At 46.2% G+C, this 24,176-nt stretch overlaps 5 protein-coding genes across 7 annotated transcripts; 1 reads left to right on the top strand and 4 right to left on the bottom strand.

Annotated features, from left to right (window-relative positions):
- Positions 1-921: 921 nt before the first annotated feature.
- atg14 (autophagy related 14) lies at positions 922-4,475 on the bottom strand. 3 transcript variants are annotated; one of them, XM_030117658.1, is made up of 12 exons: positions 4,106-4,475; positions 3,722-3,784; positions 3,413-3,455; positions 3,135-3,216; positions 2,814-3,051; positions 2,439-2,680; positions 2,148-2,265; positions 1,908-1,998; positions 1,742-1,821; positions 1,454-1,628; positions 1,210-1,359; positions 922-1,111 (listed from the first exon to the last, which is right to left on the bottom strand). In XM_030117658.1, exons 1-11 carry the CDS (start codon positions 4,390-4,392, stop codon positions 1,237-1,239), a joined length of 1,542 nt encoding a protein of 513 aa, XP_029973518.1. In that variant the 5' UTR covers positions 4,393-4,475; the 3' UTR covers positions 922-1,111; positions 1,210-1,236. The 3 variants fall into 3 exon arrangements, 2 of the variants coding, with proteins under 2 accessions (XP_029973518.1, XP_029973517.1); XM_030117657.1 differs by having other exon boundaries at positions 922-1,359; XR_003933608.1 differs by lacking the exon at positions 922-1,111 and having other exon boundaries at positions 1,220-1,359; positions 1,454-1,660.
- A 165-nt stretch (positions 4,476-4,640) lies between these two features.
- On the bottom strand, positions 4,641-9,834 carry tbpl2 (TATA box binding protein like 2). Its single transcript, XM_030117089.1, has 8 exons — positions 9,787-9,834; positions 7,742-7,886; positions 7,393-7,594; positions 7,209-7,296; positions 7,028-7,119; positions 6,684-6,851; positions 6,513-6,607; positions 4,641-4,880 (listed from the first exon to the last, which is right to left on the bottom strand). Exons 1-8 carry the CDS (start codon positions 9,832-9,834, stop codon positions 4,804-4,806), a joined length of 915 nt encoding a protein of 304 aa, XP_029972949.1. The 3' UTR covers positions 4,641-4,803.
- Positions 9,835-10,366: 532 nt separating this feature from the next.
- jmjd7 (jumonji domain containing 7) lies at positions 10,367-12,890 on the top strand. Its single transcript, XM_030117067.1, has 9 exons — positions 10,367-10,508; positions 10,867-11,020; positions 11,093-11,231; positions 11,383-11,497; positions 11,956-12,012; positions 12,115-12,210; positions 12,295-12,371; positions 12,454-12,613; positions 12,767-12,890. The coding sequence occupies exons 1-9, from the start codon at positions 10,451-10,453 to the stop codon at positions 12,853-12,855; spliced, it is 945 nt and encodes a 314-aa protein (XP_029972927.1). The 5' UTR covers positions 10,367-10,450; the 3' UTR covers positions 12,856-12,890.
- A 266-nt stretch (positions 12,891-13,156) lies between these two features.
- On the bottom strand, positions 13,157-18,256 carry fbxo34 (F-box protein 34). Its single transcript, XM_030117572.1, has 3 exons — positions 18,036-18,256; positions 16,822-16,951; positions 13,157-15,301 (listed from the first exon to the last, which is right to left on the bottom strand). Exon 3 carries the CDS (start codon positions 15,292-15,294, stop codon positions 13,636-13,638), a length of 1,659 nt encoding a protein of 552 aa, XP_029973432.1. The 5' UTR covers positions 15,295-15,301; positions 16,822-16,951; positions 18,036-18,256; the 3' UTR covers positions 13,157-13,635.
- A 1,247-nt stretch (positions 18,257-19,503) lies between these two features.
- Positions 19,504-23,946, bottom strand: LOC115406970 (galectin-5-like). The gene is made up of 7 exons (XM_030117273.1): positions 23,764-23,946; positions 23,141-23,158; positions 22,717-22,750; positions 22,303-22,644; positions 21,226-21,314; positions 20,977-21,145; positions 19,504-20,885 (listed from the first exon to the last, which is right to left on the bottom strand). Exons 3-7 carry the CDS (start codon positions 22,741-22,743, stop codon positions 20,727-20,729), a joined length of 786 nt encoding a protein of 261 aa, XP_029973133.1. The 5' UTR covers positions 22,744-22,750; positions 23,141-23,158; positions 23,764-23,946; the 3' UTR covers positions 19,504-20,726.
- Positions 23,947-24,176: the final 230 nt, after the last annotated feature.

Raw genomic sequence — 24,176 nt, 5'->3', positions numbered from 1 at the left:
GCTGTCCTTCAGCCGGCTCTCCATGCTCCGCAGGGTCTGACGCCGCTCCACCTCCTGCACCCTCAGACTAAGAACCAGCTCCTTCAGGCCCTGCAGCTCATCCCAGAGGACAGCGGCGTCCGGCGGGGGGGCGCTGGCCTCCTGGGTGGCGCTCTGGATGGAGCAGTGGAGCAGCAGCAGCAGGAGCACCTTGGCGGTGTTCATCCTGGAAGCAGCGCTCGCGGAGTGTAAGCCCGCAGAGAGCTGAGGAGGTCCAAAGGTTCCCAGGAAGCCTTGAGACATGCCCTCCGCTTTGTTGGCAGAGTTTTCTATATTTATCCTACTGAATATTTATAGATATTCACCTTTTGTTTTCTTTTAAAGTTTTGCTTTTCCTTTTTGTTACCTTTATCACAGGACTTTTCTTTTTAAAGAATTTCTGCATTTTTTTGACTTAGTTTGAATTTTTACTTTTTTTAAATGATTTTTAAAACATTTTTTAAATGTTAGTTTTAGCCCCCACTTCATTCTACTTCACTATTTTTTCATTAGTTTTTTTATCAACTTGTCAGTGATTTTTTTCTTGGTTTGCTGTTATTTGTCCTTCGTTCACCTGTTTTTGCCGACACACCATTGTTGCTGTTGTTATTGTTGTAGTGACCATGTGAGTGTGAGATGGCAGCTTCACATACCAAGCACGACTAACACTCTAATCTGCGCGGAATGAAAGGAAAGCGGCTCACTGATGCACTGACACGTGCACAGCTCAGCCGCTGCTGTACTGTTACAGTAGTTGTGTTACAGAACTTTTTGTTGTGTTATGTTGTGTCGCAGTCGCTGTGTTGTGCGACAGCAGTCCTGCTACAGTGTTGAAGTTACAGCATTTGTTTTACAACAGTTTTTACCGTTTTCTTACAGTTTGTGTCACACAAAGAATCAGACTTTCACTTCAAAAACAGTTTATTTCAGACCAAAACAGATTTGTTCTTGTTGCCACGGTAACCGCACAGGGCCCATTCTCATCACATCTACCAATAAAAACAAAGACAGAGTTCATCTGCAGGTGACGAGACTTCAAGTGGGTCAGTACGTTAGTTCATTGCGTTCACACAGAGTGTGTGTGTGTGTGTGTGTGTGTGTGTGTGTGTGTGTGTGTGTGTGTGTGTGTGTGTGTGTGTGTGTGTGTGTGTGTGTGTGTGTGTATGTGTGTGTGTGTGTGTGTGTATGTATGTGTGTATGTGTGTATGTGTGTATGTGTCAGCGGTGTCCAGTGTAGGTCCTGAACCAGGAAGTGACTGAAGCAGCAGCAGAGGAGATCATTCCTCCAGTGTTGGCCGAGGGCTGAGACACCTGCAATGCACTCTGTGAAAGGTCCATCGGCTGCCGAGAGAGAGCGGAGGAGGTTACAGGAGGTCCCTGAATGCACCACAGGAGGGGTCAGTGTGAGCTCTGCTCACAGACCGGCGCCGCCTACCTGTGAGGGGATGTCACAGAAGCGGGGGCTGGGCACCGTCTCCCAGTCCGTCCCCAGGTCCGTCTCCTCGTCCGTCACCGCCTCCTCGCCGCTCTCCTCCGCCGGTCCCGCCGCCTCCGGCTCCACAAACTCCATCGACTCCTCCAGGTCAGCGCTGACCTCGAACGGACCCGTCCTGAACACACAGCAGAGGGGGCGGGGCCACAGCTGCTCTCTACTCTTTGACTGGCTGCAATGTTTCTCTGCTTCACTGAAGAGTTTGCGCACACACACACAGATGACACTCACCTTCCCAGGTTGTCGTTGGCGACCAGAAACATGATGTTTCTGAGGGTGTGATGTGGGTGGAGCTTCTCTGGATCAACGTGCTGCAACACAGAGGACGAGTCAAGACTGAGGAAGAGGAGGAGGAGTCAAAAGTAAGGAGGAGTCTGAGGAGGAGGAGTCAGCTCACCTGGGAGAAGCAGAGATGGAGGATGTTGGTGTTGAGTTTGCTGAGAGCTCGGGTGAAACGATACCGACTCAGATTGTCTCCGCAGAACTCGCTGGAATTCAAAAGACACCACAAGCTGACTTAGTTGATTAAAAAAAACAAACAAAACAGAGTCGAAGTCGAGATGAATTAGAAACACAATGCTTGGTCAGTCTTTCCAGTCTTGGTTTGTCCTACACCGGTGCCGGTACTTGAACGCACCTGTTGCAGAGCTTCTTGGGCAGGTTGACATCCAGGATGTGCGACAGGATGGTGACCAGCTGCGTGGTGTAGCACAGCGCCGCGCTGATGGTGTGGGCCGGGTTGATATGGTCCAACTCTGTAGCGACACCAGGTCAAAGGTCAAAGAGGTTAAAGAACGGAAGTCAACTGTGGCGTTGTTGAGTTTAATCAAAACAAGATCAACTGCAATAAATGATACAGCTGAAGATTGTGATTGAAGATCTGAATCCAAACAGTTGCCTGACGAAGCCCCGCCCCCAGCCCCCTGACCTGGGCCCTGATTGGTGCTCTTCTCCTCCACCCAGCTGTAGTATGCGGAGCAGTCGCCGTTGCTGGGCAGAGTGACGGGCGGCCCCGTGATGCTGATGCTGGTCTCTCCGTTCTGGTCGTCCCAGATCCACCGACCCGACAGGTACGTGGTCCTCCGAGCCTCCGCCAGCTCGCTCACTGTGCTCGACGTCAGCGCCGCGTCCACGTCCGCCAATGCCGCCGCCGCCGCATCCACGGGGTCTCTGACAGTCACACACACACACAGAAAAATGTGTCGATCACATTCACACACATAAAAATAGACCATTAATTCATAGTGGAATTACTTATGAATTTTTAATCTCCATTCTGAAGCGCCATCCTGTCTGCGCTGACCTGCTGCCCTGTTTCTCCTCCTGCATTGAGAAGATGTGGGAGGTGAGCTCCTGGATGTGCTCCCTCCTCAGGGCTGCGAGGAGGCTCAGCCGGCCCTGCAGCTCCCTGCTCCTCTTCTCCTGCACTTCTCCCAGACGTCGGTTGTGCCGCTCGATTTTGTCTCGTTTGTCCTGGTGACGCCCGGCGCGTCGCTGCAGTCGCTGCGCCTCCTCCTGAGAGCGCAGCAGGAGCTCTTTATCTGTGGGAGAGGAGGAGGAGAAGGTGAGACTGAAGCAAGAGCCACACAGGAGGAGGAGGAGGAGGAGGAGGCTGAAGACTCACCACTCTTCAGCTCCTCGTTCGCCCAAACCACCGCCTCCTTCAGCTGCTCGATCTTCATTCTGCAGGACATGATCTTCCACTTCTGAGAAGGAAGAGCAAGAGGAGCACGATGAGGAGAATTTTGCAATTAGTTATTTGATATTGAAGGTTCGCAGATTAAGGTTTTGTGATGCGGTAAATATGCCATTCATTGCATGAAATGTTTTCTTAAAAAGCTGTTTTTAAACTTGGTTTGTGCTCACTTTTTTTTCCAAAAACATCATGAGGGAAACACTCACCATCTGATCCTCCTGAAGCTTCCTGTCCATCTGCTGCAGCACTCTATGTGAAACACACACACAGCTTTAACGTTCACTCATGGTACAGGTGTGATTAAGTTTGTGGTTATGTTCCAGGTGTATAACAGGTGTCTGTGTGTACGTATGTATGCTACATGGGTATAAACAGTGTGTGTGCATATAAATGTTAGACGTACAAAAATGTGTGTGTAGATGTTCCAGGCACCAAACTGGTGTGTGAAAGTGAATGTGCCATGTGTTACAGGTGTATAACAAATGTTCTGTATATTACAGGTGTATAGCAGTTACCTGTGTTGCAGCTGCTCCTTCTCCTCCTTCAGCTTCTTCAATCTCTCCACCTTCTCAGAGTATCTGCACAAAAAAATACTTCAGCTTGTTTCACTCTGCAGCGATTTTCCTCTGAAAGTTTTATCTTTAAGTTTGTGTGTCTTGAAGGTTTTTGTTTGTGTGGGGTCAGCAGGACAAGTCTGCGCGTGGAACACAAACAAAGGCTGTTTGTTGTTTATTAGCTTGTGATCCAGAGCTCAGCTGGTTCAGGCCGGTAACACACCTGAGAGGAACCCGCTCAGAGTTCACCGATATCGGGACTCGAACCTTCACACTGACGTCAGATCGTCCCGAACAGCGCGGTGACGGTGAAACATGCGGTGCCGTGCGGGGAGGTCGGTTTACCTGTCTGCGTTCCTGCCGTCGAAGTACACGAAATCCCCGGCCTGCACGCAGCGGGCGCAGGTGAGCCTGCGACGGGACGTGCTGCACAGCGGGCACCGCTCCACGGCCACGTACAGGCCCTCCGCGTCGTCCACCGACTCCACCATCACGCTGCCCGGGGTAGAGGCGGCCGAGGCCGCAGGGTGCGGGAGCAGAGGCCGGAGAGGCGGCCTGGCCGCGGAGGGAGGGCCGGCGAGCAGGGCGCTGCGGCCCGGGCCGAGCGGAGGGAGCCCCGCGGAGGACGCCATGACGGAGCTAACAGGCTAATGCTAACGACCACAGCTTGTTTACAATCGTCCGCGAGGGAACAACAGCGGTTTGTTTTGATGACGCGAGGTCCACTTCCGGTGTGACGTAGGGTTTATGGATGACGTCTGATATGTGGGCGGAGTTTCATATTTTTTTTTAAACAAAGAAACGACAAAACAGCTTGAAAAAAGGAAATATGTGAAACTGACTTTAATTATGAAATTGACAAATTCAACACATCAGCAACAATAAAGCTGAAATTTTCAGAAAACCTGAAAAACAATATAACTTATTTAGTAAGTGAAAAACAAAATAAACTTTTTTTGATTAAGATAAATTCTGAAAGTTCAGCATTGGTTTTAACAGAAATGACCTGAACGTCTCACAGTGTGTAACATATTGCACAACTGTCACTGCTTCTTGAAGCCCTTCAGGATGGGATAGATGTTTTCAAAGGCCTCATAGATCTCAGCTCTCTCTTTTGCTCCTGAAACATAGGCATAGGGTGGGGACATCAGCGAACACTCTCTCACTCACTCTGTCAATGTCTCACCATGGACCAGCGGGCCTCAGTGCTGTTCTCTGATGAAAGTCCATTCATGTAGAGCAGAAATGATGGCCGCAAACAATGTTGGAGATGTCAAGGAGGGCGTTACACATCAGCCACTTCTGTCACCAGAAGACCCTTTGATGGTGGAGGGTGTAGTGTTTGCAAGTGAGTCTTGTAAACACAGAACCGCCCTGCGCTTTGTGAATGGTACAGTGACAAGCCCATACTACCTGAATGACATTAATCCAGTCACTGTGCATTGGAGCATTCCTCCGATTCATCAAGGCGGCATCATTGGGGAACAGCTGCTGGAGACTGTAGGGCCTCAAATGGAGTGATGTGCACCGTCTCCAGATGTAAATCCCATAGAAACCCTCTGGGACCAGCTGAGTCTCTCCATGTAGAGACTCAGCAGGACACACGGCGAGTTAATGAGACTTGGAATTTTTTTGTGGTATACCCTCTACCGTTCATGGCTTATGTTTCATAAATTCTTTGAGATGAGGAAATCACCACTGATGCTTCTATTAAAATGGCCTACTTTCATGATCTAGTATCACTTTTGCAGGAACTTCTTTCATCTTCCATTCATTTCACTCAAAAGCCAAACGTCCCCAATGTTTCATGACCTCATACATATGTATACATATGTCCATGGCACTAATTCTGTTACCTTTACTGCTGCAAGACAACAATTTTCAACAAGGTATAAATAAGTTCTGTCTATCTTAAAGGTGTTGTAGGCAGGATTCTGCATCTCCGCCATCTTGCTTAGGGTTACCTAAGCAAGACAGCGATTTGACCCACCTAAGATGGCGATTTGAAACCCAGCACAGCCAATCCTGTCCTGTTTTCTCTGACATCACGCGCTTACGCAAGTTAAGCCCCTCCCACAAGAACGTGCGACGAACGCCCCTCGACCAATCATGGTTAGAGCCTCAGGGGCTCTTCTGATTGGTCAAAGATACCTGGAGCTGTTGAGATTTCTTTTCAGCTCAGAACAGAGACAGATGGAAACGCTGTGCCCTCGCTGTAGTGCAATTATGCTACACCCCTAAAGGATTATCAATGGATACTCTTACATTTAATACAAAGAAAACACAGAAAAATTAGCATTGACTAGCAAAATCCTGCCTACAGCACCTTTAAGTGCAATACCATATAAATAAAAACAGAAATTCACCCACCATTTCAGCTCATTCCATTCAGTGTTTTTTATGGAAACAGACACACTTGGAATAAAGCACTTACAACTGGGAAAAAAATGTCAGAGGTTTTGAGTTTACTAGCTTGAATTTTGAGAAATCCAAGATTTGAAATGAAGTTGTTAAAAATTGTAAAGTGTCACTTTGTTTCTCCCTCTTAAGAGAAAACTCAAAGTGCATCAGCAGATTTTCCCCTCTGGGGATCAATAATTACATCAAGACTCTCTTCTGTCGCTGAGCTGACTACTGTTGAATGTATGTATCTTTTTAACTCCTACCAGTCTGATGCACTCACACACCCACACAAAGTGTGTACCTTGTGTATTTGTGTGTGTGTTTGTGTTGACGGTTGGGTCCCGATTACCTGTTAGGACGACTTTCCCCGACACAAAGATGAGCAGAACGATTCGAGGTTTCACCATCCGATAGATCAGACCAGGAAACAGCTCCGGCTCATAGCTGAGGGCACAACACACACACAAACATGAATAAACACACACACATCTACACGCTGAACACGGCTCTTGATGGTGACCTGCTGAACTGCTGGTGGGTGAGGACGAGTCCCTCCAGTCTGATGGGAAAACAGACGTCACAGCTGGCCACCATGTTCTGGATCTTAAAGTCCAGGAACCGAGCAGGAAAGCCGAGCTTCTGCACCACGCGGGCGTATTTACGGGCCGCCAGCCGGGACTGCTCCTCACTGCAGAGACAAGTCCACAGATCACCTCACAAACAGGAAACAAGTCATAACTGTCTAGTGTCCATTTTCAGTCTCCCTGAGGCCCGTTGTCATCTAAATGGACCCTAAAAATGTAATAGAAGTTTAGCATTTTCATTTGAAAACATTGTCATGGAAACAGGCTCTGAGGCTCCGACCTCTTGGCCCCTGTGCAGACCATCTTCCCAGAGCTGAAGATCAGGGCTGTAGTTCTGGGCTCTCGGATCCTCATAATGACTGCCGCAAAACGCTGAAACAACAAATAAACATGTAAACAATAACTAGACGGTGTGCAGATACAGTGAGGAGGAAGCAGACAGAATCAGAACTGTGCGCTACCTTTGGGTTGTACTCTGCGTTTCTGGCCTGCAAGGCGATGAACTTCAGATCCAGAGGGCAGCCCAGGTTCACTGTGGACACGATGTTCCTGAATGCACCATGGTAGACTCAGCACAGAACTCACACTACACACACAGATTCACCGTCAAGGATGAATACGGCCGGTTCAGGTGAAGCAACTCACTGTAACTGCGGGATGATTCCCGACCTCTCAGTCATCGGGGTCACTGGGGTCATGGGCGTCATCGGGATCATAGGATAGAAGGATGATGCTTCTGTGGCCAGTGCGGGCGCTTCCTGCTGGGACTCAGTCACTGTGGAATTCTGGGAGCTGTCCATACAGATACCGCTGTCCTGCGACAAGCCGAGCATCTGGACATTTGCGGCTGGAAAGCAAAATTCAAGCGGCCCAGTTCATTCAAAGTTTATTCAGAGTAAACATTCAAACAAGAAAATCTGGAGAACAACAAAGAGCTACAGATGAAAACATATCTCCAGGCTTCGCCTCCTCTGACCTCAGAGTGACCTCACACCTGAGTCTTCCTGTTCTGTGAGGTCATCAGGCAGAAAACTGAGGTCAAGGTCATCAGACTTCTCCCCGATGGGAGGGGCGGGGTCTTGTACATGATAGGTGGAGCTTTGGAGGCCAAGCTCCTCCCCCAGCATGTATCCAGAGTCCTGCGAGAAAAAAACTGACGTTTGTTGAGCACAAACACAAATACACACAAAACAATCACGAATACATGCAGAACGAAACAAACACAAAACGGCAAAGACAAAGATTTGATATTGACGTGGTATTTCATAAATCACTCTATAGAATATAGTGCAGCTTTTCACACACATCTGTAACCTCTCCTTTCAAACTGGTACTTTTCCCTCAAAAATGAAAACAGCAAAAGTCAAATCAAATTAATAAAAGTGTAGAAAAACATCAATTTACAAACTGTAGACCAATATTCCTCTTCTCAAAATTGTCAAAAATCCTACAATAATTATTTATTGATAGATTTGACATTTTTTTGACAACCCAATCTTTTAAGTGACAGCCAGTATGGCTGTAGAGCTAAAAGATCCACCTCCGCAGCAGCGACAGAAATTGTGGAAGGGGTTTCAATGGCAATAGATACAAAGGAATACACTGTGGGTGTTAGTACAGACTTAAAAAAAGCATTCGAACAAACTGACCATGACATAATGAATAAATTACAGAAATATGTGTTTAAGAGGGTTAGCATACAAGTAGACAAAAGGTTACCTGGATGACAGACATCAATATGGGCATTTAAACAATGTTAAATCAGATCTACTGAGGGTCAGCTGTGGGGTCCCTCAAGAGTCTGTGTTAGGCTTTAAATAATATTTTATCTATAACTGATATTTGTTATGTATCCAGACTTTTGAAATATGTATTTTTTGCTGATGACACAACTCTCTACTGCTCTGGAAAAAAACTCCAACAGCTTCTGAGTACAGCTGAACAGGAATTAAATACACTGAAGAACTGGTTTCACATCAATAAGTCATCACTGAATCGAAGCACAACAAACTTTATCATTTTTGGCACCAGACAAATTAAGACTCAGGCTAAATTCAAACTGAACTGTAGTGAAATTGAAAGAGTGTAGGAAAACAAATTTCTTGGTGCGACTATTGCTGATAAAACCACATATTAACAATGTAAAAAAAATAAAATGTCAAAAACAATTGCTGTAGTGTACAAAACAAGAGATGACCTTAACAAAATGTCATTATACACACTTTAGTTACTTCTGTTACTGTCAGTCATGAATTACTATGTGGAGATCTGGGAGAATGCTAATAAAAAAAACACTTCCTATATCTAAGTTACTTACAAAAAAAAGCTATAGGAATAATAACCCGATCCAACTACCTTGAACCAACAAACTATTTATTGAATTTAAAACCTTTAACTATGATTTAGTTGAATTCAAAATAGCACAGATGATGTACAAGATAGAAAACGATTTATTCTGCTGTAGGACCCAGAAGCTGTTTGAAATCAGAGAGCGAGGTAATAATCTGAGGAAAACAGGACTTTACAAACAAGCCAAGGTGAGAACAACTATAAAACAGAGATGAGACTCTGTCAGAGGTCAACCTGTGGAACAGCTGTGAAGAACAGTTGAAAACAGGTTGTTCACCTTCCACATTAAAAAAAAAAAAAAACATGTTAAAATTATATCCGATTACCTGAAAATCAGGAAAAAGGATGAGTATTTAAAATACCATAACTATTGATTGCACTGACCTTTGAGTTTTTCCTCTTTATTTGTAATAAAATTTATGCATTAATAATTTCTGTTGGATTTAATGAATTTTTGGTGATATAACTGTTGCAATGTTGTCAGACCTTCAGCCACCTTGCTTAATTTGCTTGGGTTTTTTGCCTTTCTTGTCTCCTTCTTGGTAAAAAGGGTCACCATATTAAGCTTTGAGCTTGAGCCTACACCCTTTTTCAATTATCATCATCTACTGCTTTTGTAATTAAGCTGTGCTCATTGTAATTGAATCGTTGCTAATTGGAAACAAACAAAGAAAAGCAGATCACACTCACATTTGCAAGAGAGTTGTCAAAGAAACGCTCCAGCGCCGACTCATCCATGAGGCCACATGAAGGGCTGAACCACAGCCTGAACCCCGTACCTGCTCTGAGAGCTTTCAGGACCATACAGGATGTTCCTGGACGCCAGAACCCCCTGCATGAGGCAGAGAGCAGCACAGCTGTATCAAATCAGACAGACAAGCCACCTGTTGAGTGCTGGCACTGGTACACACACATAAATCATTATTAAAGTAGTACAAGAGCACAGCTTTTAACAGATTTTTGTTGTTAGTTTTTGCTCTGGTTGTGGTTGGGAATGTCTCTGTATTGATCATTTCTATGCATAAATGTTCATGAATGTTGAGTGATCTGTGAGTATTATGTAATGGATATTCACGTTTCTGGACCCCAGGAAGAATAGCTGTCCTTACTGTGGTAACTAATGGGGGCCCTGAAACAAACAAACAAACAAACAAACAAACAAAGAAGCAAAACAAAGAAACAGTGACTGTAGGTTGTACCTGCAGTTTGCCCTCCCCCCTGCAGGGGGAGCCCGGGGCAGTACAGGGCGGATGTGCGCCTGCGCAGCGGATGTAAACAAAGCAGCATGGCGGACGGCGGTGTAGAAGAGACACGAGCAGAAAGAATTTGATGGATAATAGAACCTCCGACTCAGATGGACACAAAACAGTCTGTGAAAAACACACTGAGCGACTTTTCTCTCGAGGCTCACGGTGAGGCCCGCGGCGCCGTAATCCTAATTCAGATTCTCACTGTGGGAACTGCGGTAGTCAGTCCTGACCACAGAACACACACCAATAATACTCACAGTGCACATGGTACTAACTACAGTACTCATCAGAGTGCAGACTATACCAACGTTCACAGTATAATATAGTCAGTAATCTGTTTCCTTGTCATAGTACAGTACAGAAATAAAAATACTCTGTTAAAGTAAAAGGGAAATTCTGCTGTCATAGTGGTGATCAGATGACAGTACTGCTCACACACAGAATTGATATATATGGAAATCAGCACTGAATACAGTGTTACTTGTGATATAGTATTTCATCTCTCGTGTTTTCCTCTCAGATCTCTATTTGAACGAGTCGGTGCCGTACCTGGACACGCCACCAGACCCGCTGCAGTTCTACCGAGACTGGATTGGTCCAAATAAGCCATGCATCATCCGCAACGCGTTCAGCCACTGGCCCGCTCTGTCCAGATGGACGCCAGACTACCTGAGGTGAGGAGGCGCTGCCCTCTTGGACACACCTGTCTCCTCAGGTGCATGCTGGGAATGGTTTTCTGTTGGCAGGGAGAAGGTGGGGTCAAAGGTCATCAGTGTTGCGGTGACGCCGAACGGTTACGCCGACGCGGTCGCTGGCGATCGCTTCGTGATGCCTGAAGAAAGACGGATGACCTTCAGCTCCATGCTGGATATCATCGAGGGGAAGGTGAGCACACCTGGCTGTTACCTGAAGCCGCACCCTCCTGAAGCCACACCCTCCTGAAGCCACACCCTCCTGCTCTGAATGTCCTTAACGCTGCTCCTTCCCGCCTGCCAGCCGCCGCCGCCGCCATGCTAACAGCCTGTGACTGCCGCAGGTGCAGGCCAGTGGCGTGTTCTACGTCCAGAAGCAGAGCTCCAACCTGCTGGAGGAGCTTCCCGAGCTGACGGAGGACGTGGAGCGGCACATTCCCTGGATGAGCACGGCACTCGGTGAGTCACAGACTCAGAGGGACTCTGGAGAAACTCACCAAGAGAGCATCGGCTTGGCCTGTTCAGGACTGTTTCTGTAATTGAGATCAGAACCATTTAGGACATCAAGACCTCACCTCAGTGCAGCTGCAGTGAAACTGCTCATCACAGACCAGAAGATGGATGAAGCCGTCAGCATTTTAATGTCCTGCATTCATTTTAACCATTAGTACGCTGACTGTTCTCACTGACTGTTGGAACTCTATCAGAAAAGTTTAAATTTATATCCTCTTTAATAAGTCAAAGTTGTTGTGTTTACTGGACCGCCCCCTTCCCAGTGACCCCACACACCAACACTGATCATCGATGCCATTTGACCCCCTTTTTTTTTCTTCCTGATTTCATGTTGGAAGGGTTAGTTTTGTTTTTCAGTTTCAATGAATTTGGATGAGGGAAAAAAAGCTTTCTTTTCCTTTCAGGAAAGCTTCCGGATGCAGTGAACTTCTGGCTCGGAGAGTCCAATGCAGTCACATCGAGTACGGGCTAACGGTCACATAGCTGCTCCAAATATAAAAATAGATAATTCCAGATTTTTCCGGTAGTCTTGTTTCATTACTCATTTATTTGTTCCCTCCCAGTGCACAAAGACCATTACGAGAACCTTTACTGTGTCGTCTCCGGACAGAAAGACTTCCTGCTGCTGCCACCCACAGACCGCCCCTTCATCCCTTACGGTAACCATAGCAACCAGCCAAAACCAACCTTCTTACCATAGCTACTTTTGCTCTGCCGCGGTAACCACGGTGACCATCCTACAGGTCTGTACCAGCCAGCCGTTTATCATCAGCGGGACGATGGCGAGTTCGAGGTCGTCGATGAAAATGACTCTGAGAAGGTGCGTTCGGGCGTATTTTTGAATCTCAGCTCCGTGTTTCGATCACAGTGGCTCACCCAGTTTCCACCGCCCCCGCCTTCAGGTCCCATGGATCCCCCTGGACCCTCTGGATCCGGACCTGGAGCGGTTTCCTCAGTACCGGCAGGCCCGACCGATCTGCTGCAGCGTGAAGGCCGGAGAGATGCTGTTCCTCCCCTCTCTGTGGTTTCACCACGTCAGGCAGTCACACGGCTGCATCGCAGGTACCTGAACGCGCCTTGAAGTTTGAACGCACACAATATGAAACATCCAAGTACCAGAATTTAAGAAGCGGTGTGAGTGCAGTGAAGCGTACTCGGACACCTGAAGGCACCTGAACACAGCACGCTCTGTACTGCTTCTTTTTGTTTCTGCAGTGAATTTCTGGTATGACATGGAGTACGACATCAAGTACAACTACTTCCAGCTGCTGGAGGCTCTCAGTGGCGTCTCCACGTTGGTGTGATTTGTAAATAAAGGTTGGATTCAAAGAGCAGAATGTGTTTGAACAGTTATTTTTGTCTTCTAATAAAAACTGTTGGATTCAAACTTTTCTCGCCTGCATATTTAAAGCTTAAGTTTGGTTAACAAAGGTTCTGTTGACGTTGAAATGATTCTTTTAAAATTGTATGTGTGAACTAAATAAACTTCAGATAACTCAAAGACAACAATTTTGGTTGTAAGTGAAGACAAATATTTGATATCTTTGGTATGAATCAAGATCTCTGTCCAACGAGTGAAGCAGGAAAGCAAACAGCTGAGTCATCTTGAGGTCAAACAGACGAGGAAGCACTTTATTATTAAAAGCATAAAACGAGGAGAACAAACTCCATCTGTTTTCTCTCCCACACCCACAGACACTCCAGGGAGGAGCCTGCATAGGCCACACCCCCTCAGTTACCTTGCCAGGTCAAAGCTGCAGAAAATCACGTCCTTTCACAACGAGAAACCGTTTTGTTTTTTTTTCATTTTCCCATTCAGTACGGTGTTCAGTCTGTGAGACCTGCAGGTGGCGCTATCCCAGCAGACAGACAGGAGGAGAGCAGGAGTCCTGGCCGAGTCTCCTGCTGCAGATGATTCAGATTCCCCACTTGTCCAACCTCAAAGGTCGAATCAACAGATTTAAATAGATTTCGTGCTGAGGGATCGGCTTCCCGCAGCTTTAAAAACGGCTCATCGGTTGTTTCTCGTCGCATGTCTCTACAACCCCACACACACACACACACACACACACATACACACACAGTCAGTCATCGTGATTATTGCTCCTCCTGATTGGCGCGTGGATGCTGTGGAACGCCGGCACCCAGCGGTTGTCGTGGAGACCGACATTGCAGCCAGGTGCGTCCCTGCGGTTTCCACGGCAACACATCCAGTATCCAGGGCCGCCGGGCAGCGCCTGGCAGAAAGGTTTGTGGTGCCAGCGACAAAGCGACACGTCGCCCCGTTCATAGCGTCGTTTGCACTGCTTACAGGGGTCGTCACGGTAACGAGGGTCAGACACCCAGAGTGAGTCGGCGGGCCGCACGCCGTACGTTTCCATGACAACCTTGAAGTAAGAGCAGGTGCACTTGAGTGCGGCGAGGCTGTGCGTGGGCAGCAGGTGCAGGATATGCAGCAGCAGGTGGTGGGGCAGCGCCCACAGGAACGGCCGCGGCTGCAGCAGCTGCTGCACGCGCTCACGCAACTGCAAGAAGTCCTGCGACGCACACGTACGTGTCAGCGGATGCCCCGCCTCCTCCACAAGCCGAGGCTGCCAACGCCTCTGCTCTGATTGGCTCGAGTCACAGGAAGAAGGGCGAACAGCAGAGGGGCGGGGTCGTGTCAGGGGAGGGACAGACAAAAACAACAAACCGGGAAGTGGCTCCGCCTCTTCTGGCTCAGGGGGTGTGGCTTCTGTGAAGGGCGGGGCTTCTGTGTCTGTGTAAACATCTGAAGGGGGCGGCGCCTGTGCCGAAGCAAGCGACTCCTTGCTGGTGGTTTCTGGGCAGCTGATTGGTTCTCTGCTCGGACTCAGCGCTGCAGGTGGAGACGGTGATGGCGACGGCAGGCTGGGGGCGGAGCTCTGCTCCATGTTGGCGAGCAGCACTCGTCCCACAGACCTCCTCAGACTGTTGCTCCTCGAGAGGCTTTCCTCCGAACTCCTCCTCAGGCACTCGGACTCCAGCCTGGCCACCATGTCGGACACTCGCAGGCTCTCTGGCCCCTCCCCCCGGGGCTCGGGCAGCGGCGCTCTGGACAGGGTGATGGTGGTGGAGCTCCTCTGTAGTGTGAGCAGCGGTTTAGGCTCGGGCAGCTCGCTGGCCCTCTGCTCCAGGACGGCCACCATCTCCACCACTGAAACCTTTTGCTCCTCCTCCTCACCACGCTCCCCCTCCAATCGCTGCACCGGCAGCTCCACAGCCTGCGGCAGCGTGACGCGGGGCCTCAGGTCCCGCTGGAGGTTCTGGCTGTTGCAGGACCGTCGGCGCTTTTTCGCGCTACAGTTTTCCTCCCAGCTGCCTTTTGCTTTCGCCGCTCTCGACAGTGCCGTTACAGCAGTCGGTGGCGTTCTGTTACTGGAGCCGCCGTTCGCGGCTCCGCCCTCAGTTTTGTTGGCCTGCCCCCCCTCTGAGGCAAAGATGGCAATCTTCTCGCGGACGTGTCCGGGTTTGATGACGGTCCAGACGTCGAGTGGTGCGTCTGCCTCATCCGTGGGGCTCTGGATCAGACGGGACATGTTGTTTTCGCAGCCATCCAGCACAGGAAGGAGCTGCGGGGCCGAACCGCTGCTGATGGCGTGACGCAGGGTGTTGGTGGAGATGACGCCCAATGGAAGGCGGCTGCTGCTGAGGCTGTTGCCATGGTTACTGCTACAGGTTTTCAGCAGCCCTGTCTGCTGGTTCAGAAACAGACTGCTCCGCATGATGGTACTGGAGGAGAGAGAGAGCAAAACAATAACAGTATTACTTGTCTGGAACATTACGAAGTACAACATTGCACTTAGAATATCTGTTATGAAAATATTTCACTGGGCTACAGTAAAGCACTTTCCTGCGTAGCTCAAGCGGTGTGTGAAGTTTTAATCTGTTCAAGTGGTGCAGGCCGTAAAGTGACCACGATCTCGTTTCATCTCGCTTTCATTGACCACTAAATCTTTATCTCATAAGAAAGATCTCTTCTCACTCACCTAAATGCTAAAGTCCTCCGGGTAAAATCCTACACAATACCTGTGATTCTGTCGCCAATTCGGCACTATTACATCCTGAGCGAAGTGATATTTTGTTAGAGTTTTTGCACAGTTGTCACGCGATGCACTTCGCACCAATACGGTTCCTGCTTTCTGTACACCAACTTGATGCTTTGCTGTGACAGCTGGATTACCGAAGAGGAAATTCTTCCACTACGCACACACCTCTATCAGTGTCACCACCCACTCATGTCCAATCAAATATTTGTTGTAGTCCTTTTCTTCTGTAATATAATCTAAAGATAGTTTTATAATTCATTAACAGGCTCCCTCTGTGATGTGAATCTTCTGTCTCCTTTTGATGATTTTAAGTACATTTCTGTTTTAATTTTATAGGATAACATCATCAGACCTTCATTTTTACATTCCTTATTTAGCATTTTATTTTATATTTGACATGAATCTAAAGAACAGCTGGTTTTGTTTTTAGGAGAAGTCTTTTTCCTCACGTTTACAAAAGACTGCGTGATGAGACTTGTGTATATTTCTTCCTGCAGTCAGGGACATTGTTCTTTCCTATAGTTTTCCAGCCATTTTGTGTGCATTGTTTAATAAACACTATGTGGACAAGAGAAGTGCTGACTATGTGCTATGATGTCTATCCATGTATCTACATGGTGAATTAAGAAACGGTAAAGTAATAAGTAGTGAAATTCATTTTTAAATGCATTGCCTAATTAAGTCATCTCATTACAATTTTCAGAAGTAATGAGTAACTAGCAACTAGTTACTTTTTGAATAACTAGCCCAACACTGAGTGAACCTTCTTGTAGCATCAAGTCCCAACTGAATAATAATTAAAAGCCCTAACAACCAAACAACATCCTGTTGTATTATATTTGTATTCCTCAGTTTTGGGAAACTTCAGTTCACAGCTGGCATCTGTGTGTGTGTGTGTGTGTGTGTGTGTGTGTGTGTGTGTGTGTGTGTGTGTGTGTGTGTGTGTGTGTGTGTGCGCGCGTTTCCCACATGTAGTGGTTAGAGCAAGTATAAAACAGTTTGCATGTTCTCATTGTTCATGCAGGTTTCCTCCCACAGGCCAAAAACAAATATGAAAGATTAACTGATGATTAAATAGTGAGTGGAGCTGTCCCCTCCAGCAACCCTGTACCTGACCCTGGCTCACAGTTAGCTGGGCTCCAGTGCCCCACGACCCTGAAGGAGATACAGGTGATAGAGAGGACGAATGGACAGTGTGTTTACCTGCAGGTCGCCTGTTGGCAGGCTGCTGTTGCTACCGAGGGTGGGGTCCCGCTCTCAGTGACACCTCCTCCGTCCGGTTGGCTTCACATGACTCAGTGGTCTGTGCGACTCCACCCACATGCATATGAACCTAAAGAAACATGGAAACACCATATTAACACCACCATCTTCACATAAAGACCACACAGGTGTATTTCAGACTGATTTATAACTGTATAAAGAATAGTTATAGGTTTGAGGGAAGTCTGATTCCAGTCCAGTTCTGGCCTGGCGTATATATGAGCTGAGTATTTTTAACTTGATTTTTAAACTAGTATTGATCAAGGGTAGCTCAAGGAACTACACTTTAGGAACACAGTTTAACGTTGCTTCTACTTTTATATTTAGCCTAGGATAGATGCTCCTCTGAGGCTTCACATTTCTGCACAAACTGGGATGTTTTTCCCCTGAAATACTGAATTATAGTAGGTCCCCAGACTACTAGACTACGGAATGAAGACTGATGATGTGAACACGTGACAGAGTGAGACGCCCCCTGCAGCTTTGGGTTAGAATGTCCACAAAAAAACAAGTCCTCCCGTGACTCCGTGGCTTTTTATTACAACCTGATTTCAAACCGAATATAGAAGAGAATTTAGATTACAATCGCTGATAGGGGTGTTTCTGCCTGTAGTAAGCCGAGTAAGCCCTTAAATAAAGTAAATATTCAGTTCAGCCCAGTCTAAACTGCAGCATCGGGGAAGCTTTATAATGTACATAAAGACCACTGCTTCGTGACAGCTGCTGAGTTTGCAGTCTCAAGCTAACTGCTATCGACGACTGTAAACTTCTGCGTATGCGGCCTCCGCTTCTTTCCAGCTCCTCATGTGGACTGAGGAGCTCCGTACGGCGATACCGACCGCCTCAGCCCCCCAAAAAGACAGAGAAAACCGGCCAACAAACAATCCTCCCAAAAACTAAACTCCAAACTTTGATGGTCGCAGCGCTAGCTAGCAGGCTACTAGCCGAGACCATCCGTGAGCACTGAACACCTGGCTAAGAGGCTAGCCTAGGCAGCTAACCAGTCGATGAGCGGAGTAGCATAACAACGGAGTCCGTCAGCGAGAGACTGGGCTACTTTACCCGGGGAGGACTCATGGATATAGCCCGTTGTGTTTTAAGGGAGAGTGCTCCAGGTAGCGGCCGGTGAAGCGCGGAGGCCGCGGGTCACTCACCTGAAGCTGGAGTCCTTATCGAGACTGTCCGCTGGAGGACAAGCTGCTGCTGGCAGCTGCCGTGGCTGCTATTATTCCGTCCCCCGGTGACGTGATACGTATCCCGGCTGCAGTCGGGCCGCTGCTCTGTAAATACACTTTTTCAGCTTTTCACGGCACTTCGCACGGAGCCTCTACGACACGGTCCGCTGCTATCCGAGGGCTGCAACTCGAGACGTCAACCTGCCGCCGTGCGTGATGACGTAAAGCGCTGATGAAGTTATTCATTATCACGAGTTTGTCCCAAGAACCCGGAAGTAAGTTGATTTAAAAAAATCCCGTTGTGATTATTTGGGGATAAATAAAATCTAAAAACGGTAAACGGTAAACGTACTACACTTATATAGTGCTTTTACACTGCATTGACAGAGCCCAGAGCGCTTTACACTGCATTATCACATTCACTCATTCACACACACATTCACACACCACATTTTGAGAGTCCCTGAAACTCCCACTTCTAAACACAGTCAGAAACAAGTTTGATCACACATTTTTCCACACGACTGACCCAGTCAAAAACCAGTACAAACCCAGTCTTAAACTGATCACAAATAAGCCAAAAACAATTCCTAAACTGGTCGAAAACCAACCTGCAACAACCCATGAACTGGTTTATAGCCCGTTTGAAACCAGTCACAAATCAGTCCAACATCATTCTGAAACCAGTTCAAAACTTCCCATAAAGCAATAAAAATGTTTTTAATCACTCAAAAACCAGTACATAACTTGTCCAACTAATCCAAAAAACCAGCCGGAAACTACTCACAAATCAATCTAAAACCAATGCAATTAAAAAAAAGAAAAAGAAAGAAAGAAAGAAACCAAATCCAAAACAAGTCCAAAACCACTCTGGAACCACTCTGAAATAAATCCAAATCCAGTTTAAAACAAGTCCATAGCCAGAGTCAAACCACTCAGGAACCAGTCCAAAACTAGCCCACAACAAGTTAGGGACCAGCCCATAAGTAATTAGGAACCAATCCATAACCAGTACAAAACTACTCATAAACCAGTCCGAAACAAGTCTATGACCAGTTCGGATCTACTCAAAAACAAGTCCAAAACCAGTATGAAACCACTCACAATCCATCCAAAACAAGTCCATAGTCAATCTTAAACCAATCAATCAAGAACCTGTCCAAACCCAGTCTACAAAATGTCAGCAACCAATTTATGAGTGAATGTAGTCCAAAACCATTTGGTAACCAGTCACAAACTAGCCCACATACAGTCTAAAATCAGTCCGAAACCAGTTCAGAATCCATCCATAACAGGTCCAAAGCACAACGGTATTGAAGATTCTGAGAAACCCATTATGACAGGTGATGACAGGTGATGATGACACATGACAACAGTTGATGACAAGTGATAACAGGTGGCAATAATTGTTGACCATTGATGGCACAAGATGACAGTTGACAACAGGTGTTGCTTATGGTAGCCAGAAGGCAGTTTAATCCCATAGAAACACAATCAATCAGGGAAATACATTTTTTATTCTTTGAGTACCCCGTCATTAAATCTGTGGTAAAACTGAGCACAAGAAGGTGTTTGGAGTCACAAGCAATTATGATCAGATGACTTCATCTTCATCCATAGCAGGGTGTCCAGTTACAGAGGATCAACCAACGCTGTTCTGTATATCTTTAATTTCTATTATATCAAGAGCTACAGAGTGTAGAACTGTCAATTTGCTGGAGATTTTGTGACATATCCATGTGGATTTTCAGTATAATCTATAGCAGATTCTCAACTCATTTCTTTATCAGTACACCTCAGATGGATCTCTGATGGGTCCTCAAATGGGTAAGTGTTTCATCTGTAGAACAATATACAGTACAATATATTTCAAGGAGAATTTAGAATTGGCTCATAGTGGTGTACATTTTACCTTCAAAGGACCTTCAACAGACTTTTATAAATGTACTTTAGATTTCTAGCAAATACCCAAAGATCTATGTTGATCATCTGTACATCCCAAGTGATAATTATGCTAAAAGCCTACTATAGATCTCCACTAGCTCTCTAACAGATTTCTGTTGGATCCAGTGATCTACTATAGAGCTGTAACAAATCTCAAATCAATGACCCCAATGGGGTTCCAGTAGCTAAAGTAGCATGGTGCACACTCAGCAAATCTCTATAGTAGATCTCATAGATATAAACTACATCTGCAACAGCAGCTCTTTGTTGGCTCTCCAATTAATGTGTTGATCTACCAAAGGTCTACTATAGAACTCAACTGGCTTTCCATAAGAACTCTGATGAATGTACTGTAATTCTCTTGTGAATCTAAAGTAGATTTCCAGAAAACCTGTAAAGACTCTCCAGTCCCTAATGGATCTATGGTAGATCTATAATGCAAATAATAATTAGACCTTACTTTAACTTGTTAATATAGAGTACATCTCCAGAAGAGTATCTACAACAGATTTCTTAGCAAATCCGTAACAGACCTCTCAGAAATTTTGAGAGGATCTCTGCTCAGCATTCAGTAGATATGTAAGAGATCTAAACTAGGTTTTTAGTGAACAAAAAAAAAGAAAAACATTTATCTTTATGAATGCATACTTTTTTTTTAACATTTGGGAGATCCTCAGCAGGTCTATATTGATTCTCAGGAAATTTCTAAGTGATTAGGACTGTCTCTCAGTGTAGGGTCTCCATTTTGACATCGGTCAGGTTGAGGTCATAGTAGATCCCAAGGCCGGTGATGGATCTCAGGTCAGTGATCCGGTGTCTGTACGACAACAGGTGGGAGCCATTGACAGCCACTTTATACTCACTGGAGGTGCACAGGATCTTCATCTGTAACAGTGAAACCACAATTTGTCAGAGAGCTGCTGGCATACCCACGCCTGAGGATCTTTCTTTTTTTCTTTAATCTGGAGAGTCCAACCTCAAACTGTTGACCACCAACAAAGGGAAAGCGTTGCAGCTCTCGCTCCTCTTGGCCCCATCTTCCTCCATTAAAGGTGTTCCTGACAATCACCTGACGGCCATTCTCATTGAATCGAGGGTTGAAGTGAAGGGCAATGTCGCGGCCTTTGCACAGATCCACAGTGAATCTGAAACACAAACTCTGACAGTCAGCTCTTATTTTTCCACCTCTTCATCGACTGGTCTCAGTTGAGGTGTTGGTACTGACTTCTGCGGGTTGGGTTTGATGGTTCCAGTGATGGTGATGAGCAGTTTGTCATAAACTCCATTAATCAGATTGTCTGTGTAGGGAACCCGCTGTCACCAAGGAAACGGGAAACAGTTGTTTACATGGTAAATGAACTTTACACACAAGGCACATTTTACAGTTTCAGCAGTGTCAACAGTCTCAACAGACACACTGCACTCATACACCAACAGCTGCAATGCAACCTGCTCCAATGTCCTTATGGAGGAAGTTGAAGGTCAGTGTTTTATCCCAGGACACTCATGAACACAACACACGTACATGGTGGGATAGGGGTCAGATCGCCCACGTTTGGATTAGAAGACTATCTTCCCGCTTCACCTGCTGGACCACAGCTGCTCAAAGACATCGTCAAAGCATTTGTCCCTCAGAGAGGAAATGAAGAATTCACATGGCCTAAATTCCATGCCCTTCATCAAAGTTTTTGTGTGTCTGTAAGTGGAGTGAGACTTTGGAACAGCCCGAATATTCATCAGAAGAACTGAGAAAACATCGACCTTTTTAAAATGTTATGTAAACACATGGTCTGGTCCCAGTTTAATAACAGAGCATATAATACTGTGATGTTGACATGTGATCGTTGTTCCCTATGAACTATGTGTCATTCTTAACCTTCCGGTATTCTTTCATTCCACTGCCGGTATGTTATTGCTGTTGTTGTTGTTGGCTTGTTGTTATTGTGGATTGTGATCGACAGTGTCCCATGGTAACACCACCTTGAACGTCACACCTTCTTCTATTTTCTTGTACATGGTGGTCGGGGACTGTATTGGCATTGAATGTCTGGTAATAGCCCAAGTTGCTTGATAATCTTTGTTTCCTGTGGTTTATTAGACTGGAGTGAGTATTTATTGTTTTGTTTTTTGGGTGACCGGTGAGGTGAATCGGGGTGGGGTTAAACAGGTATTCTTCTTCCAAATCCATTTTGAGTTATGAATGATTCAGGTTTTATTCTTTCAAATTGTATGTATTCTGCTGAGTGCTCAGAATAAATAAATATAATAAAGAATACTATATATCTGTGTTCTATTATCTTACCATGTCCTTTCGAGGTCCAGATGGAGCAGTTGGTCCACCTGACCAGCCTCCAGGTGAAGGGTAGGACCCTCCGCCACGTGGGGGGTTTGACCATCCTGGTCCAGAGTTGGACCCTCCATCTTGTGGAAGATTTGGCCATACTCCTGGACCAGGGTTGGATCCACCTCCAGATGCAGGGTTGGTCCATCCTCCTGGACCAGGGTTAGACCCTCCTCCAGATGCAGGGTTGGTCCATGGTCCTGGATCCAGGGTTAGACCCTCCTCCAGATGCAGGGTTGCCCCATGGTCCGGATCCAGGGTTTGACGTTCCTCCTTGTGGCCAGGTGGGGTGATTTGGTTGACCTGTGGTTTAGATTTAGTTTTGAATTTGATGTTCACAGCCCAAATGAAACATGGACAGTCTGAAAGGTTTACCTGATCCTCCTGAGGGCCACATGCCATTTCCCGTCTGTGGCACACAGACAGTCTGTGGTTAGTTTATTCACTGTCATAGGTAGCTTTAGAACAGTCAGAGACCTCTGCAGTGTAGATAGCTGTGATTGTTAGTTATTTGTGTTTATTTGTGGTCTTTGAGTGTGTGTGCAGATTGAGGGCTGGCTGAGGGTGTGTTCACTGATATATGCCTGTAGGAATGTTGGGCATCAAGCTGCAACATGAATGTGATGTACTCTTGTCAACATGTGGTTTAATGAAATCTCAAATCAGATATTCAGGATCTTCCACTTTCTGCCTGAGAGGACATGTTTTTATTGTTTTTCTTTAGTGTCTAATGTGTTTGTGATGTGTTTCTCATATTTCTCCTACATGATTTATGTTACTACAGAGAGGAGAAACTTACGTTTCCAAACATCTTGTCCTGTAAAAGAGGAGACATGATTCAGTGTGTGACCAAATTCACCCTCACCCCACCCCCACCCTGTTCTGCCAACCCTGCCCTCCTGTAGGTGGCAGTGTGGATATAGGTTGGGCTGTAATGTGTTGTTTCTTACTGTAAATCTTTAAATCACAACTTCAACATTGATGTTGACCAATCAACAACACAGGAAAACCAAATCAGTAAATTCAAACGGGTGGAAATCACATGTAGAAATACACCAAGTTTTAAATTCATCAGTGTACTCAGCACTCGCACCTTTTATCTTTATCTCCATGATAACATAGTGTCTCAAGTAAAGGTTTAACACTGACCAGCACCACTGACTTCACTGTTCACACACACACACACACACACACACACACACACACACACACACACACACACACACACACACACACACACATTTTTGTACATTTCAGTGAAAGAAGTTCGTGTTCTATGAGCTGTCGATGGAAATAAACCGTCCTTAGCGACAAACATTGGAAACATTTTCACACACACACACACACACACACACACACACACACACACACACACACACACACAAACAAGCTAACATACAGTGGTAGAAGACAGAGACATACCTGAGATCACCTGAGAGCTGCAAACTGCAATATGATGCTGTGCGACAGTTTTTTAGTCCGCTGTCAAGCCTCACCCTGTTCACACACGCAGACCACACCTACACACACACACACACACACACACATTTTCTCATACAAAAAGACACACAGTAACACACAAACACACACCCACACCCACACACACGCACAAACTATATGCACACACAGGGCATATACCCATGAAGGCCACACCCAAATATGGAGACATTCCAACATAAACACCTTAACACACACACACACACACACACACACACACACACACACACACACACACACACACACACACACACACAGGCTCTCTTCCTCTCTTCCTCCTTACCTACGCTGATGACACACTACTTTACATACACTAGGAACTAAGCTGATCTTTTGTC

Source organism: Salarias fasciatus, chromosome 19 (assembly GCF_902148845.1).
Source record: "Salarias fasciatus chromosome 19, fSalaFa1.1, whole genome shotgun sequence".
In the NCBI taxonomy this organism is placed as follows: Eukaryota; Metazoa; Chordata; class Actinopteri; order Blenniiformes; family Blenniidae; genus Salarias; species Salarias fasciatus.
The sequence above is the reverse complement of the archived record's forward strand: the minus strand, read 5'-3'. Positions and strand labels throughout refer to the sequence as shown.

Excerpts from the sequence above, each read along its gene's own strand:
- tbpl2 (XM_030117089.1), bottom strand. The coding sequence starts at position 9,834 with ATGGATGAGTCGGCGCTGGAGCGTTTCTTTGACAACTCTCTTGCAAAT. Across the intron at positions 6,852-7,027 it reads GTCTGCACAGGGGCCAAGAG|TGAGGAGCAGTCCCGGCTGG; the intron begins GTCGGAGCCTCA and ends TTGTCTCTGCAG. Across the intron at positions 6,608-6,683 it reads ACCCACCAGCAGTTCAGCAG|CTATGAGCCGGAGCTGTTTC; the intron begins GTCACCATCAAG and ends TTGTGCCCTCAG.
- fbxo34 (XM_030117572.1), bottom strand. The coding sequence starts at position 15,294 with ATGCGGAGCAGTCTGTTTCTGAACCAGCAGACAGGGCTGCTGAAAACC.
- LOC115406970 (XM_030117273.1), bottom strand. The coding sequence starts at position 22,743 with ATGGCATGTGGCCCTCAGGAGGATCAG. Across the intron at positions 21,146-21,225 it reads ATCAAACCCAACCCGCAGAA|ATTCACTGTGGATCTGTGCA; the intron begins GTCAGTACCAAC and ends TTTGTGTTTCAG. Across the intron at positions 20,886-20,976 it reads TTGGTGGTCAACAGTTTGAG|ATGAAGATCCTGTGCACCTC; the intron begins GTTGGACTCTCC and ends TCACTGTTACAG.
- jmjd7 (XM_030117067.1), top strand. The coding sequence starts at position 10,451 with ATGGACACAAAACAGTCTGTGAAAAACACACTGAGCGACTTTTCTCTC. Across the intron at positions 10,509-10,866 it reads CTTTTCTCTCGAGGCTCACG|ATCTCTATTTGAACGAGTCG; the intron begins GTGAGGCCCGCG and ends TTTTCCTCTCAG. Across the intron at positions 12,211-12,294 it reads CCGCCCCTTCATCCCTTACG|GTCTGTACCAGCCAGCCGTT; the intron begins GTAACCATAGCA and ends ACCATCCTACAG.
- atg14 (XM_030117657.1), bottom strand. The coding sequence starts at position 4,392 with ATGGCGTCCTCCGCGGGGCTCCCTCCGCTCGGCCCGGGCCGCAGCGCC. Across the intron at positions 3,456-3,721 it reads AAGGAGCAGCTGCAACACAG|AGTGCTGCAGCAGATGGACA; the intron begins GTAACTGCTATA and ends TGTTTCACATAG. Across the intron at positions 3,217-3,412 it reads AGCTTCAGGAGGATCAGATG|AAGTGGAAGATCATGTCCTG; the intron begins GTGAGTGTTTCC and ends CTTCCTTCTCAG.